Source organism: Phacochoerus africanus, chromosome 2 (genome assembly GCF_016906955.1).
Source record: "Phacochoerus africanus isolate WHEZ1 chromosome 2, ROS_Pafr_v1, whole genome shotgun sequence".
Lineage (NCBI taxonomy): Eukaryota > Metazoa > Chordata > Mammalia > Artiodactyla > Suidae > Phacochoerus > Phacochoerus africanus.
Window position 1 is genome coordinate 205,313,713 of NC_062545.1, and position 17,668 is coordinate 205,331,380.

Here is a 17,668-nt window from a genome sequence, read left to right on the forward strand (position 1 = left end):
AAAAAAAGTCTGTGTTCATGTTCTTGAGTGGCTACTTGGTAGATTTGCCTAGTCTAGAGAATGCATACACTGGGAGTTGATAGGCCACTCAAGGTCAGACATTAGGCCAGAGGGGATTCCAGAGAGCTATTAAAAAGAGGAGGAGGGGTAAGTGTATTGACAGGCACAGAGTGGGGAGAAGGGTAAAAATCCTTTGCCATTTGGCACAGCCCCATCCAAGGACCCCACAGAGACCACTGACTTCTCCATTTAGGACATTTTTCCCAGTGTGGCTGTTACCACCATTGATTCCATTTGCTTTCTTTGTGTCTAAATTGTGTCACAGAAAAAATCGAGCTCCCAAACAGCACGAGCACAGAGGTGGAAATGACACCATCCAGTGATGCTTCAGAACCTGTTCAAAATGGAAATCTCTCCCACAGCATTGAAGCTGCAGAAGCCCAGGTAAGGCTTTTTTCTGTTGTTCTTCTGGGCCGCTGTTCTTGTGGTTATTCTGGCACCTTAGCACAGACCTGCCTTCTTGGAGGCCCCAGCTTCCAGCCTGGCAGATGCCAGGCAGAGTTAGCCATCCTTGTCTGCATTTCCCAGGACCAGCCAGGGTGCCGCATGTGTCAAGCTCTTCATTTATTGAAAAAATACACATATTCTCTAAGCCACTGTTTCTCAGGGTGAGATTGGAGGACTGGTGCATCAAATCTCCTGGGGATAAAAATGCATATCCCTGGCCCACATCCCTGACTTGATGAAACAGAATCTCTGAAAAGCAGAATCAAGGAATCAGCATTTTAACTCATTTCCTTGGTGAGTCTTAGTAGATAATCACATTTACTGGTTGCTGCAGACTAATCCTCTATCTTTAAAGCCGAAGTTAAGTAACAGAGAAACAATGGCTCTCATACCTTGCTTAGCCCCCTCTGGTCTTCCCTTTCCCTGTTCTTGAAATTCACCAATACTCTCTGGCCCAGTCCATGACTCATTCAGTGGGGCAACCATTAGGTAGCTGTTTGATGTAAGGGCCATAACACTGAACTTTCACATACTGTGTGCCAGATTTGGCACTAGGCACCTTGCAGATATTATCACCTCTAAACCTCCCAGCTGCAGGTATAAGCATTTAGTATCTCCATTCTATAGTTGAGGAAGTTAAAACTGAAGGAGATGAAGTGGCTAACCAGGATTAGTTAGGTGCTAGTATAGCTGAGATTTGATCTCAGGATTCTCTGAATACAGTGCCTGCTATTTCCACCATGCAGCACTGTCTCTGAACCCAGGTGCTCAAAAAAGTAAGCAGGACCAAAAAGTAGGTGGTGCTTGTTAGATTTCTGGATCTCATCTGTATCAAGCGAGTCAGAATTTCTAAGGCATAGAGGCCCAAACTTGCATTTTAATCAGGCACCCTGGGTCAGTGTTTCCCAAACTTTAATGTAGTTAGGAATTTCCTGGTGTATATCTTGTTCAAATTCAGGGTCTGGAGTGGGATTCAGTGCCTGCAGTTCTACTGAGCTCCCAGGTGGCTGCTGGTCCAAGGACCACACTTTAAAAGCACAACCCTCAAGTTTGTTACCCACTTCTCTAGACAGAATTTTCCTGATGAAGCCAGACTAAGAGAATCCATCCCAGCATTCTTTTCTCCTTTACACTGCAGCAGAGGGAGTCTACACTTCTTCGAAAAACACTTGTTAATTGCTGCCTGTCATCTTTATTCTCTGAGTAAATAGGAGAAGAAAGTTTCTTCATTTAAAGGAAAGAATAAAGATGTCAAGCATCTTTTCCTGTGGGCCATTTGTACGTCTTTTTGGAAAAATACCTATTTGTCTTTTGCTCATTTTCATTTCCTAATCAGAGTATTTGTTGTTTGCTGTTGAGTCATATGAGTTCTTTCTGTATTTTGGATATTAATTCCTTATCATATATATGATTTGCAAATACTGTCTTTTATTCCAAAGGTTGCCTTTTCATTTCTTGATTGTTTTCTTTGCTGTACTTTTCACAAGGTGTAGCAGATCATCATGTTGTACACTGTAAATAAATACCGTTTTTACTTCTCAATTACACCTCAGTAAAGCTGCGGGGAAAGTGGCCAAAGGAAAGGAGATAAATGGCAGCTCCTTCTGCCCTTGTCTCCTCTGCCTTCTAGGCTCTCGCCCTCCTGCCCACAGCCCTGCAGTCCCTTCGCATTAGCTCAAGGGTGAGCTGGCAGAGCGGCTTATGTCCACATGGATAAGCAGCGTGTGGCAGCAGGAGGCAGGCCCCAAGGACATCTGGCTGCCCTTGGGGATGGCACAGTCACAGGTGTGCAGGGACAGCCTCGTCATTGTGCCTCTCCATCTGGCTGGCAGAGGGACATCTGTGCCCCACACAGGAGCATCTTGCTGCAGGGGAGTGACAGAGTCCCAGCTGACCCATCTCTGAATGGAGCTGTGTCCCCAGGTCTCATGCAGGGCAATAGGACAGATTTGTCACTGAGAGCTCAAGGGCACACAGACTTTCCAAGGGCCATCCCACCAGCAGCCTGCAGGATGTCCTGGCAGTAAATTCCAATCCACCAGGAATGAGTTACCTAACTGCACTTTAGTTTCCTCATCTACAAAGTACAGATAATAATAGTCCCTGCCTCATTAAGGATATTAGGAGATTATATTGGATAATATACATCAAGCACTTATCACAGAGCTAAATGCTGCTGTTTGTATTACATGTTTCCATACCTACTATAAACAATATCCAAGGTGTCACTTCCCTATAGGTAAAATGCTGAGTGTAGGTTAAATGAAAATGATATATTTTATTTCATTTGAAAATTTTATATATTTATATATTTTTTTGTGTGTATACATGTGTTAAAGTATTTAGGGTATAATAAGTAAATAAACATATGTGGTAGGTAAATATAGCCCATTGTGACCAAGGAAGTCTATACAAAGTGCTCTGAGAGCCTGCCAGAAGAAAAAATCGACCCTGGCAAAGGAAAGTGTAAAAAATTCAGAGACTAGGTAACATTTGAGATGGGTATTGATGGATGAATAGGAATTTGTTGCTCAAAGAAGGAGGAAATGACCAAGATGACCCCATATTCTCTTAAGAGGGAAATTTGTGTATAGTGATTGGTGAGAAAGCCAGGGCAACTGGAGACTAAAATATAAGGTGAGGAATGAAGAGAAATCCACTATGAAAAGTACGTTTGGCTGAAATTCTTCTATTGTTCAATCAGAAGATTTTCAGTGTTCATCTAATATGTGTCAGGCAATGTACTAGGCATTGGAGATGCCCACCCTTTCTAGCAGAGCAGAGAGTCAGCAAATATAAAACAAAGTATGATTATTGACAACCATAGAGCCATGAAGAAAATAAAGCATGGAGACATGACTAAGGGCAAGTCGAGGGTCCTCTGTAAGTTGTAGGGGGTAAGGGAAAACTTCATTAAAGAAGCAGCATTTCAGGAGTTTCATGGCACAGCAGAAACAAATCCGACTGGGAATCATGAGGTTGCAGGTTCAACCCCTGTCCTTGCTCAGTGAATTAAGGATCCGGCATCACCGTGAGCTGTGGTGTAGGTTGCAGACGTGGCTCAGATCTGGTGTTGCTGTGCCTGTGGTGTAGGCTGACAGCGACAGCTCCAACTAGACCCCTATCCTGGGAACCTCCATATGCCTCAGCTGTGGCCCTAAAAAGACAAAAAAAAAAAAAAAGAAGAAGCAGCATTTCAGCTGAGGGTAAACTTTAAGAACAAGCCAGCCAACAAAACAGCACCCACAAAGAGGAAGAAATGAGCCCAGCTTGTTTGAGAAACAGAAAAGTCCATGTGGCTGAAGAATGGGGAGCAGAGGGAGGGAGCATGATGGCAGTGAGGTCAGACAGGAGGGCCAAGAGGAGCTGGCCTGGCTTGTAGACTATGATAAGGAAGTTGACTTCCTTCTAGGCTGTCGACAAGTTTGAGGTTCCCAGGTGTGACTCGCACTTGTAAAAGACCCAAGGGGCTGTGCTGAGGTGTAGAGACTGGATTCGTGGCAAAAGCTGTGTAGCTATAGTGAGACAAACAGGTCGCTGCAGGAGTGGCAGCAGAGCTGTTGGCGGCCTGGACCAGCACAGTAGCTGGTAGCAGGGTAGGGGGTCAGGGAGGGGAGGAAATATGGGGATCAGGAAGGGCCCTATGGCACCACCCAGCAGTCTGGACTTCCCAGAGCCACAGAGGGTTTAAAGGGAGCAGTGGTAGTGTCAGATTCACATGGTAGAAGAGAGCTCTCTCTGCATGGTCAAGAAGGGGCACAGTGAGGAAAGACAGGATGCAGGGTGGCAACATAAGAGCCTTTCTGGTTCAAGGATCAGCAAACTATGATCCATAGCCAAATCCGGCCTGCAGCCTGTTTTTTGTACCATCCATGAGATAAGAACGTTTTTATATTCTTGAAGGTTTAAAAAAAAAAAAAGGCAGCATATGTGACAGAGACCATAAGAACCACAAAGCCTAAAATATTTACTATCTGGCCCTTTACAGGAAAAGTTTGCCCACCCCTCGTTTCAACCATCTGCAGTCTTTCCGAAGAAAAAAAAAAGAAAAGAATGAGGAAGATTTCATGCACTTATGTGGACAGATCTTTGATATATTTTGTTAAGTGGAAAAGGCACTGTGCTAGCTTACATCCAGTATAGTCTATCTGTGTAAGAGGAAAAACGGGAAGGAAACATCATAGTAACATTTAAGCATTTGCTTGGAATGCAATGGAAGAAACTGGTCATGCTGATTACCTGCAAAACGGGGGCCTGTGATAGGGAGACAGGGTGGAAGATAGCCTTCTGCATGTGTCTTTCAGTATGTAGCCTCCTGTAGCTTTTGAATTTTGAACCAGTTAACTATATTACCTATTCCCCCAAAAAATGTAATAACTAAAAATAATAATCAGTTAAATTAAAACAGAAGCTGTATGTGTTAGTCTTTGAAGAGCAGTCTCTAAAGACAGACCATATGAGTTCAAATCCCAGATCCACCACTTACCAGCTGTGTGACTTTGGACAAATTACTTAACCTCTCTGTTCTCATTTTCCTATTCTCTGAAATGGGAATAATAACCTATTTCACAGCATTGTTGTGAGAATAGAATGCTCATAGAACAGTTCTTGGCATGGAGTAAGCACTGCATAGGTGTTTGTTTTTAGCAGTACTTAATAAAACTTTTTTTAAATGGCTATTAAGTAGCCCAGATGATAGGACCTCAGAATTATTTAAAATAATTATGTTCCTAAGAAAAAAAGAATATATATATATATGTATAGAATGTATATACATAGAGACAGAGAATGTATGAAATACTGGCTTCTGCCTTCCTTTCTCACTTCACAACTTAAATATCATCTTACTATATTAAGCCCTTCCTTTCTCTGAGATTTCAGCCCTGACTTATTTCTTCCTAGTCTAGCATTGGTCTTCACCTAAACTCAGTACAATTTTTAAGATCTGTTCTCATAAAGTGCTGATGAAAATGTTGGGGTATTATATGACTAAGAAAAGGATGAGTAGGGAAAGATGATGAAAGTGATTGTAATCTTAGATTTCTCTCAAAAATAAAATGCACGAAGATATCTACTATTTACTGTGGATCTCTAAAGGTGTTTTAAAAAATAGCATTGTTATCAAAAGTAGCAGTTTGTTTTCCATTATTATTGTTGTTTATACTTATAACTATGATTTTTTTGAGCTCTAAGACTTCATTGGTTCAAAACATTAGCTCTGATAGGAATTTCCAAGATTATCCAAGCAGATGGTACCTAGAATCCATATGATGTCTTTCTTCCTAAAATACTACTTTAAGTTAGCAAACATTTACTCTCTTAGCAGTGACAAGGTTTAATAGAGGGATTTAGAACTTCAAACCTACCTGTTGCTCCAAGAGGAAGTATCTCTTCTAAATGATTAAGGTTAATAACCAGGTCCATCCACCATTTTGAAAGTTTAAGAACAGTTAAGGACTGAATTTACCCCCTACTAATGAGATTATTCAATCTGTTGGAACATTGGTAAAATGTAATAATATTCTGGCACTCAAGAAGTGGAGGCTTTGGTGGAAAGTGGGGAGGATCTCTGTGTCTGACACAGCCATAGCACAGAGGTCGTGCTGGGGAGAGAAGCCAAGGCCTAATTGTGAAAGAAAAAGAATATCCAAAGATGCTTCATCAGACTGGAGTTTTCAAGGTTCAAGCCATGTTAGATCTATGATTGCCTTAGAAAAGAAACATTAGTTTCTGAGAAAAGCCAATACAAACTATAGAAAAAGGCAAAAATTACCATGTTTTACCTACCAGGCCTTAGTACATGAGTTCCATTTCTAGGGAAAAAACAAGATAATATTTTTTTTCTTTCAATCTATACATGTATGCTTTAAGGAAAAGTTGAGATCCAGTTCCTATATCTGATTACCTGTACAGTATTTACCAACTGCCTAATATGTATTCAGATGCCTTTTGAACACACTGAAAAATGAATTAGATCTGACTCTACTTAGTTTCTGCTGAAATTCAAATATTGACAGAGAATTATAACTTCACTTAGAATTTTGCTGTTAATAACACCATTTGTCATTGAAGGAGTTTGAAGAATGTCTATTAATAATTCACATAAGATACATTAAGGGCTGACTATTAATAGAAAAAAACTCTACTGCCACCCTGAAAAAAATACTGACATTAACATTACTGTTCCCGTGAGTAATTGTAATCCAATTGATGATAAAATGATGAGAATGACTTTTTAATTATTTCTTAGGATTCTCCAGTAGCTTTTATGTTGACAAGTCTTTGATGATTTGTACCAGCAGGATTTAAGAAGCCCATGAAAACTACAAAATTTATAATAGCAATACAGAAAGAAATCCATCTTGTTGGTAGGTTGCACCTCAGAATTATTTGGACAAAATGCAAAGTGAAGGAAAGTAATTGCAATTCACCAGACTCTCCAAATGCCATTTTACATTAATATAAAATGGTCTCTTGGCTTCTTAGAAAACGTAGGTCTAGACAGCTTCATCACTCACAGCAAAATCTTTTGAAACCTTGGTTTCAATTCAAAATCATGTAGAAGCTGATTAAGTTTTTTCAAGTTGCCATTGTTGAGTGAAACTTTGTCCTTTTGTGTTTAATATGCTAAATTCTTGATGGTAGGTTTTTTTCCCATCTATATGTATGACAAATCATAAGATGGTATAATAGGGAGTTCCTGTCGTGGTGCAACGGAATCAAATCCAACCAGGAACCATGAGATTGTGGGTTTGATCCCTGGCCTCCCTCAGTGGGTTAAGGATCCAGCATTGCTGTGAGCTGTGGTGTAGGTTTCAGACTTGGCTTGGACCTGGTGTGGCTGTGGGGTAGGCTGGCAGCTGTAGTTCCAATTAGACCCCTAGCCTGGGAACCTCCATATTCCATGGGTATGGCCCTAAAATAGACAAAAACCAAAAAAAAAAAAAAATGATAAGGGGAGTGATTTTTTTCTTACCACTGGACAGATAGAGATTAATCACTTTTTTAAAAAATCTGTGTGCTACTTAAATGTTAGCTCTGTTGTTTCAGGATGTGCACCCAGAAGGCAATATAGATATCTCAGGTGGTACTACTCCCTTCCAAAAGGAGATGCTTTTTGACCTCTTCTTGACTTGGAAAGAGATAAGTGACAGAAACATAGAGATAAGAACAGAGTCAACAGAATGAAGGATATTGGTAAATAATACAAGGGGTAAAGACATTAAGAAACTCAGTGAACAAAAATAAAGAGATTTCTTAAAGACTCAATAAAGAATGAGTGAAGAAAGATGATTTATAAATAAATTATAACAAGTGAACACAAAGATTTGTTTCAAAGCCAAAAAAAAATGATTCAAGAAGAAGATATTTTAAAAAGATAAATATCCATATGGTAAGTGTATATAAGTCTGCTTGGGCTGCCATAACAAAAAAAAAAAAATCACAGACTTGGGTGGCCTAAACAACAGTAGTTTATTTTCTTACAGTCCTGGAGGCTGGAAGTCTAAGATCAAGGTTTTGGCCAACTTAGTTTCTGGCAAGACTTTCCTGCTGGTTTGCAGATGGCTGTCTTCTCGCTTTGTCCTCACAGAGCCTTTCCTTGATATAAGAAAAGGGCAGGGAGCCAGGGTGGAGAGGGAGGAGTTGGGATGGTGAGGGCCGCTCTCTGGTGTCTCTTCTCACAAGAACACTAATCCTGTTGGATCGGGGGCTCATTCTTATGACCTCATGTAACCTTTATTACTTCCTTAGAGCCCCCATCTCAAGTATAGCCACACTGGGGGTTAGGGCTTCAGCATATGAATTTTGGAAGGATGCAAACACTCTGTCCATAACAGTCAGTAAGGACTCATCTTTGAGTTGAGCAACTGAATTTTTCCATATATACCTCTTGGGTTTCCTGTCATTGGGTCTAACAGTTTTTCTTCCTCCTGGCTCTCCTGTTTTTATTCCCCCTTATTTATTTATTTAGTCTTTTCTAGGGCCGCACCCAAGGCATATGGAGGTTCCCAGGCTAGGGGTCTAATCCGAGCTGTAACCTCTGGCCTATGCCAGAGCCACAGCAATGGGGGATCTGAGCCACATCTGCGACCTACACCACAACTCAGGGCAACGCTGGATCCTTAATCCACTGAGCAAGGCCAGGGATCGAACCCGCAACCTCATGGTTCCTAGTCGAGTTCATTAACTACTGAGCCACAACGGGAATTCCTTTATTCCCCTTTTAAGGAGGAAAGGCAAAGGGCATATGAAGTTGTCCTTAGACTCCTTAGCTGACCTCTCTCAGAGCTCTGAGTTTGTTCTCAAAATGACTCACATCTACCTTGTTTGGCAAGTTCTGAGCTATAGCTCTAGGGTCTCCAAAATTCCTTTTCCCTTGTGTCACTTAGAGCTTTTAAGTGTAGGTCTTTGAGTCTGTAAGAACCAAAATGATCCACAACCCAGTAGTGATGTTTTTATGGGTCAGTTTTTTCCATATCTCAATTTCCAGCATGATGTTCTAGTTCTGTAATACACATAATGAAGGCTGCTGGCCTCACTAATGGGCCAACCAGTTTAGAGGGAACAAAATGGAGATAAGATGAAGACCACTTACTATCCTGGAGCCACCTGCTATTTATGGTGGAAGTTTATAATAAATTTCTATTGCCCAAGCCACCAATCTATTGTGTTTTGTTGTGGCAGCCCAAAAAGACAAATACACTGGCCCTGCGGATATTTATCTTTGTAAAAAATCTCATTTTTGAGTAGATTTCCTTTGTAGTGAAGTACTCTCTGGAATGTTTCTTGAGCAGTACCTTCTATTTGCCAAATGTTGATTTCAGAGCCTTTCACTGTATTAAAGTGTGACAGTGCATTTTTGGTAATTTTACCTTTGAGAGCTCCAACTCTAGTATTGTTTTCAGCTCTGCACAAAACACAGAATCAAGGTGTCACAATATTATGAGTCTGCTTGGAAGCTTTGTTTCAGATAGAAAGTCTACTCACAGTCTACGTACTAAAATAAAAGAGCATTTTCTCCGTAGGGCTGTGGAATTTTCCCTTCCATCTTATTTACAAGGCCCTTTTATTTATTCTTCTTACTTAAGAGGAAAGTGAATTAGATGGTTGGCATCACTATAGTCAGTGAATGCTCAATAAAAGTTGGATGAATGAATAGACAAAGGAATGCAATCATTGCAGTTTCCACTTTCACATGGAATAATTGAGTTATAGGGGAGTTTCCATCATGGCTCAACAGGAACAAATCTGACTAGCATCCATGAGGACGCAGGTTCCATCCCTCGCCTCGATCAGTGGGTTAAGGATCCTGCGTGACCATGGTGTAGCCCAGCAGCTACAGCTCCAGTTCAGCCACTAGCTTGGGAACCTCCATAGGTGCGGCCCTAAAAAGACACAAAAAAATTGAGTTATAGAATTTTATTGCCTGGAAGTTACCATAATTCACCTAATTGAATTTCTCTCTCCTGAGGTGTCTTTGATGAAATTATTCTCCTGAACATTTATTAAAAATAATGATACTAACATTTATTGAGTGTTCACTCTATTCCAAACACTGTTCTAAGTACTTCTCATGGAGTCTCCTAGTGAATTTTGTAATAGCAGTCATGTTGTAAAAGAATGTTCCCGAGCAGAAATGGGTCTTCTTGGTCTATTAATCCCTTCTCTAACAATCTCTTCATTAGGTGAGGTACTTTCAAGATCTCCTCTTTCCTTGGGAGCCTCCCACACACTCTTTATAGGCACACACACCTTTTCATGGGTTCCCAAGGAAACCTAATTGGAAAAGTAAAGCCTGCCACCTTTGTCAAAGAGAGTATTTTTAATGCTTCAATAATGAAAGAGGATGGAGGTAGGAGGAGAAGCAGATAGTCCCTGTTCAAAGACAGTGCTGTTTTTGTTGTGCGTTTTCTTCCCCTAAGGTTCCACAGGCCTTTGAACACTGAGTGCTAGAGTCTGGAAATAACCTGCCTCCTATTTCATCTCTCGCTTAAGTTAGCTTCAGGAAAGTTTATGGTTGTAAAGGGCTTAATCCATCTCCTACAGTGTCCCCTAGAAATTCATTTTAGAAGTAGCCAGTACAGGATTATCCACAGTTATGGGAATCAGGGGTGACATCAAGCAGTGAGATGCACATAAAAATCTCAAGCCTTCATTTTGGTGTACTTGGTTGTCACCACCTCCTACATCAAAACTGGGCTCAGTTTCTGCCTCCCCCCCACCTCCGCCCCGGGACAGAGACACTAAAGAACAGGTCCTTTTTCACTTCTCTCTGAAGCCCTGATGTTTATTGATATCAACACCCACATTTCATTTTTAAGTTTGTACCTGGCCCCTTGGAGAAACCACCCAAGGAGAGAGAGGACAGGGGAGAGCACCACAATGGTCCCTCCTACCCATACATGCCCACATCTGCCCTGGATGTTATCACAAAAATACCACCAATTGCGTGGCTTATTAACTATAGAGATTTATTTCTAATGATGGTGGAGGCTGAGACATCCAAGATCAAACGTCTGGTGACAGCCTGCTTCCTGGTTCATAGATGGACATTTAGTCACCGTGTCCTCATGTGCCAGAAAGGGCACACTAGCTTCCCACTGTGTCCTCATATGGCAGAAAGGGCATAATCCCAGTCATGACAGCTCTGTCACCATGACCCAGTCACCTCCCAAAGACTCCCACCTCTTAATACCATCACTTTGGGGGTTAAGATTTCATCATGTAAATTTTGGCAGGACAGCAATATTCCCTCCTTAGCAGACTTAGAGAAAAGGTTCACCTAAGAATCAGATGTTTCTGGTCAGATTTCTCAAGAAAGTGGGCCACCCAAACCACCAGAAATTAGTTCCAGGCTCAAGAAAATCAAACAAAATTATGTCAATTACATGCTTTGTGTTTACCACAGCTAGCATTTTTGTTTTAGTAGGTTTGGTTGATTATAAAAAGATGGGAAGCCTGATGTGATTGGGCATAAAGCCCATTCATATCTATTTTTTAGGAGTGAGGACAAGAGGCCATGTGGTGTTTTGGAAGAGTCTCAGGTTGGAAGTGAAATGAGCCTTGCACTGTGACCTTCCTTCAGCATATGGCTTCATCTTGGGGTCCTCACGTGAGGGAGCTGGGCTCTATGACCCAGGGCCCCCTGGCTCCTAAATTCTGGGATCCCTTCTCTTGGAGCCTAAAATGCCTATTCTTTTTTTATTTGTCTGTCTGTTCATTTGTTTGTTTGTTTGTTTAGGGCCTGCAGCATATGGACGTTCCCCAGCCAGAGGTCGAGTCAGAGCTGCAGCTGCTGGTCTATACCACAGCCATGGCAATGTGGAATCCAATCCACAGCTTTTGGCAACACCAGATCCTTAACCCACTGAGTAAGGCCAGGGATGGAACCTGTGTCCTCAGGGATACTACATGGGTTCTTAACCCGCTGAGCCACAAGAGGAACTCTTAAAGCACCTATTCAAAACAATTTCTATGGTCTATGATTAACAGTGTGTATTTCATGATCTCTCATTGTCCATATGAAGAAATGAATGACAAGTTCTTGGACAGAAAGGTGGTCCCCCCTTAAAACAGTGCAAGGGACACAGACACTCTGCTTCACAATGACAAGGTTTTTAAGGACTTTGGGGGCCTAAAAAAGGGCAAGGCACGCCAGGTCCAGTTGCCTTACACGTTGCACATATGTGTTCTTTTGCTATTCCAGCATTTCCATTGATCTGCCTGGGGTCACATAGCTAGTTAGTCACAGAGATGAGATTAAAGGCAGAAGGGAAGAGGATTAACATTTGCTGATCCCCTGGTCTCAACCTGCACCCTGCAATTTCTCCCCAGTCTATAGATGAATGCCTCCCACACAGCCTATTTCACATGTTTCATTAGTGGTTTTTTTCAACACTTTGTTGAGGGTGATGTTTTTAATATTCGTGGTGCACCCACTCAACCTCATTTCTCAGGCTCGGCAAATGTTTTTATGGATGTCTCTTCCCACCTTTAGTCCCTCGGGGCCCTGTTGGCGGTTAAAGCACACACCACCCTCCATGAGCTTTGCCCCATTTGATCATTCCTCTGGGCATCTGTGTGACTGAACAATGTGGAGATATACTGATTTTCTTCTACAGATGTAAACTGTAGAAACAATAACAACAACAGATATGCTAGGATCCATCTTTCTTTTTAAGTAGGAGTACAGGAGTTCGTGCTGTGGTGCAGCAAAAACGAATCCAACTAGGAACCATGAGGTTGCGGGTTCGATCCTTGGCCTCGCTCAGTGGGTTAAGGATCCAGCGTTGCCGTGAGCTGTGGTGTAGGTCATAGACGCGGCTTGGATCTGACATTGCTGTGGCTATGGCATAGTCTAGCGGTTACAGCTCAGATTAGACCCCTAGCCTAGGAACTTTCATATATCGAGGATGCGGCCCTAAAAAAGCAAAAAAATAAAAAATAAAAATTAAGTAGGAGTGCAAATCACTTAAATTTGTCACCTTCCCCCAACTTGACCATGGCAGTGTTTTACCAAAGGTGAATTCTTTTTTTGCATAGATATTTAAGTCCTGGCATTGTATTTTAACCAACATCATGCCACACTGAAGGGACTCTCCAGTGAGAAGAAGTGGCATTCCTGAGTGCCAAAGTAAGTGGTCCTCTTGTGGGAAATAAAGAGGAATCGAACCCCAGCCAAGCTAAGAATGAGGCAGATACAGGCAGTCCTCTGAGGTGGCTCCCTGTGAACTGGAGATGAGATGTTATTACCGATCAATAAAACTGAACTCGAAGATGAGCTATTTTCAGATGCCTCCCGGGTGTTCATTTTAATTCTCTGATAGCAGAGATTCCATTAAAGTGGGCCCACCCTCATACTGGAATCCCTTCACAGCCAAGAATAAGAAATTGAGATGCTTCCAAGAAAGACATTTCTGCCTGGAGAGGCATCCTCTGGACTGTGAATCCGACTCAGGCCCCTCCACTGGAAACCTGACGCTTATTCTGGGGCAGACCACCCAGACCAGACACAAGTGGAAATAATATAAGATGCACATGCAGAGAACCTGAACAAATTCTCATGATATTAGGCTGCAAACGGGACAGGCTGCTGCTACTCCTCTCATTCACTGGAGAAAAATAAAAGTTGCCCATGGAAAAATAAGTTGCTAATTGACCTCTGGAGCTGTTCTCTTCTATCTATAAGTGCTCTGATAGCTAGACCTCCAGATTCCAACCTTCAGTATTGATAAATGAATCCAAGAAGGTAGTTATCCATTTGTCACAATTGTGTAGAATAACATCTCATTTCTCAATCTCTTCTTTTGTCTCTCCTTCCCTCCCTCCCACCTTCCCTCCCTCTCCTCCTCCTTCTTCCTCTTCTCTCTCTCTTTCTCTCTGTCTCATAAAATTATCCCCAGAATCCCATTAGACCACTGCAAAGTTTTATTTTTAGCTCTGCCCCATGCTGCTTCACAAAGATTCAAGGCTGCTTGTAAAAATATATTTGACAAAAAATGATAAAATGAATAGTTTTAAGAAAATTCAGCAAATGTGGGAAAGGGAAGAACAAGATTCAGACTAGAGCAAGGTGAGAACAGATTCCAGGGCTGTGATTGCTAGACAGGGATTACAAAATTGGCTCTGAACTGCCCAGGGCAAAGCAAAGAAATAAATAATATCATTTCCCTGATTCATGGATTTCTCAGAGTTTCTCAGAAGACGTATGACTCTTCCTAGTGCTGAAATGTGGAAGATTTTTCTCTCTTGATTCTCTATAAGGAGGACACTGGATCAGCCAGGATATGGTTTCACTGCAAGCAACCAAAAACTCCAAACAGTGGCTTAAGTGAGATAGAATTTTGGGTCTCTCCTAAGTCATCATAAGCTTCCCTGGGCTACTATGGTTCTTGATGGGTTTCAGAAGTCAGATCCTTTTGTACGTTTTCTCTGCCTCGTGATCCAAGATGGCTGTTCAAGCTCTGGCCAAAATGTCACCATCCCTGGCAGCAGGAAGGAGGAAGGAGTGATGGAGGATGTACCTCCACCCTTTAAAGATACATCCCGGAAGTTACAGAGAATACTTCCTGTTACATTCACCACAACTTAATCCCATGGCCATACCTTGCTACAAGAGAGACTGAAAATAGAGTCTTTATTCTAGGCCCAGGTAAAAGTAGACTTTCTTTCACGAAAGCACAGGGGCAGTCAGTATATTAGGTTGCTTGGGCTCCTATAACAAAATGCTACAGGCTGGATGGCTTAAACCACAGAAACTTATTTCCTCACAGTGCTGGGAGCTGGGCATCCAAGACTAAGCTATCTACAGGTTGTTTTCCTCCAAGGCCCCTCTCCTTTCAGATGTCTGCCTTCCTGCTGCATCATCACATGGCCTTTCGTCTGTGTACGCACATCCCTGGTGTCTCTCTGTGAGTCCTAATTACCTCTTCTTACAGGGACACCAGTCATACTGGGTTAAGACCCACCCCAATGGCCTCATTTTAACTTAATCACCTCCTTAAGGGCCCGATCTCCAAACACAGTCACAGCTGAGGTCCTAGGGGTTAGGGCTTCAACATGTGAGTTAGGGGAGGACACGATTCAGTCCATAACAGACAGAAGAGACACGAGAATAATCAGAAGCTCTTGCTACCTAATTTGCCAGCATCCTCGTAACTAGATAAATGTCTTTGGAGCCATTGGTTCTGCCTCCCCTTTTAAATTCAAGTCTCCTTCAAACCACAAGTCTCATAACTTAGTGCAGTGCTTTCTGCCTAAAAGCCCTCCATGAATACTTGCAGATGAGGGAGGTGACAACCCAAGGAATCCCAACTCAAGCAGAGACTGGCTTCCAGGGGCTCCTGATTCTCCACCACCTACTCTTCCTACCAGGCTGTACTCATTCAAGATCAGACAACCATAACATTACGATGTGTTTTAGTCTTAGGGATGTTTTAATCTCAGGAATTACAAGGCCCTAAAGGACTCATTGCTGGCCCTGGTTTTGTGCAATTCTAGGCATCCTCCAGAGACCCTTGCATATCTCAAACTATTTGAAAGCCTTATATCGTGAGACATTTGAATTATTTCTGGATCATTTTGCATTGTTTGGCTGTCTATGGACATTCTCCCAAAGGTTTAGGAGGTAATGATGGGTTGTTGCAAGGTCAAAGCCAGGATGCCATAACTCCAGGAGAAGTTACAAAATCATGCCCAGCCTTTCCTTGGGGTTGAGACAAATGTTCATGCCAGCAGCCCCAGCTTGGGCAAAGGCAAAACCAGGTCCCAGACCTGGAACAGTATTTTTTCCCACTTTTCTAACTAGTTTACAAGCTGTTGCCCATTGAACTACAGTGAGATTGCACTTGGCAGCCTTGCTCCCCAGGCACCTCTGGAATCTGCCTCAGGGTTTTGGCCTCCTTTACTTCTCTATAGCAAGATTCATCCCCAAGAGGACAGGAAGTCCCCATGGAGAGCACTGTTTTATACAGCCTGAGACATATTCTCCTTGTCCATTTCTGCCCTAGCAACAGCCACCTCAAATGCAGCTTTTGGAAGCTGTACAATATAGCTAATTGTTTGCATTGGACAGTAGTATGTTTAGAGCTTATGCATCTAAACAGATAATTATTTTCTGCCATTTGCTAGTGGCACTGCCTGCCTGGTGACTTTGGCAGATGGAGAAAGGAGCTAATCTGTAGGTTATAAGCAGAAGGGTTATTGATGAAATGTCACCATCTGTTGGTGTCATTAAAATGATATGAGTCATCAAGAGTTGCTTTTGTTTTTTTATCTGAGAAAGGTTAGCTTAGAGTTTAGAGAGAAGTTGCTAGATTGCAGATGGCAGTAGGGGACCAGGCTAGGGAGAGTGTCAACTCTGGAAGGGGGAGTACCCTTGATGAAATCATCAGATCAGCTTGATGACTCTTCAAGGAAGCATTGGAATCCTCTGCTTAAATTAAACCACCTACCTTGCATGAAGCAGGGAACTGCCTCATGCAAAGTCTCGACTCTCCCATTGTTCTCCTTATTTCTGAGGCATCTACCAGGTGGAGCAGGGGAAAGGCATTCATTTGCATTAAACAAAAAATCATATTTGGGAGGAAACAGTTAAAATGCACCTGTCTCCTTAATACTCATTGGTCGAATTACACAGACATTAGTCATATAGTCAGCTGACATTTTGGGAGGCTGCTGAGCCCAGTAAGAAGTGATGTTCTCTGCCCCTGCTTCTGGGAGAGGTGGAGGTGGCTCAGAAGAGGAGCCAGAGGCAGCTTGTCCAAGCTCCCGTCAAGGCCGAGAGACGCCAGGATGGTTAGAGGAAGCAGTGGATGGACCCTCGTGAACTACATAGCAAAGGAAACAATGTTTGGTTTTTGTTGACTTTCTCTGTTGACTTCCTATTTTCAATTTCACTGATTTCTGCTCTAATTTTTTATTATTTCTTTTCTCCTGCTTACTTTGGGTTTAATTTGCTCCTCTTTTTCTAGTTTCCTAAGGTGGAAACACAGATTATTGATTTTAGTCCTTTCTTCTTTTCCAACATATTGCCTGGCATGAGAAATAAATTTAACAAGGATCCAGACATTCAAAATAAACTATGCCAATTTCCTAATTCTACCTTATTATCTAATCCTCTTAATTCCCTCATATTTGCTGTTTAAAAATCTAGGGAGTTCCTTTCATGGCTCAGTGGAAACAAATCTGACTAGTATCCATGAGGACACAGGTTAGATCCCTGGCCTCGCTCAGTGGCTTAAGGATCTGGTGTTGCCAGGAGCTGCAGTGTAGGTCACAGTTGTGGCCTGGACCCCAAGTTGCTGTAGCTGTGGCGTAGGCTGGCAGCTGTAGTTTCGACTGGGACCCCTAACCTGGGAACGTCCATATGTTGCAGGTGCGGCCCTAAAAAACAAACAAACAAAAAATCTTTTACCTACAACCAAGGACATACTCACAAAGAGAAAAAAACGTTTTTCAGTATGGCTTAAGATTACTTTTTTTAATTTTTTTTTTTTTTAATTTTAACTCCTGGAGGAGGGGGGGGTGATAGTGTAAGCCACTACAAATCCTTTTGGCAGCACTAGGGTATAAATTATAAATAAATGAACATTGCACTGCAGTAAGTCAGGCCTCATACCCAGCCCTGCCTCTAGTCTCATCCTCTTCCTCTTCACCAACT

The 17,668-nt window shown here is 42.2% G+C and overlaps 1 protein-coding gene across 1 annotated transcript in view; it reads left to right on the forward strand.

Moving 5' to 3' along the window:
• The first annotated feature begins 14,392 nt into the window (after positions 1–14,392).
• Positions 14,393–17,668, forward strand: part of LOC125120810 (sodium/potassium/calcium exchanger 2-like) — a 30,681-nt gene continuing 27,405 nt past the window's right edge. The window contains exon 1 of the mRNA XM_047769228.1: positions 14,393–14,527. Within this exon, the coding sequence (XP_047625184.1) occupies positions 14,393–14,527 (135 nt within the window). The remainder of the gene's footprint in view (positions 14,528–17,668) is intronic.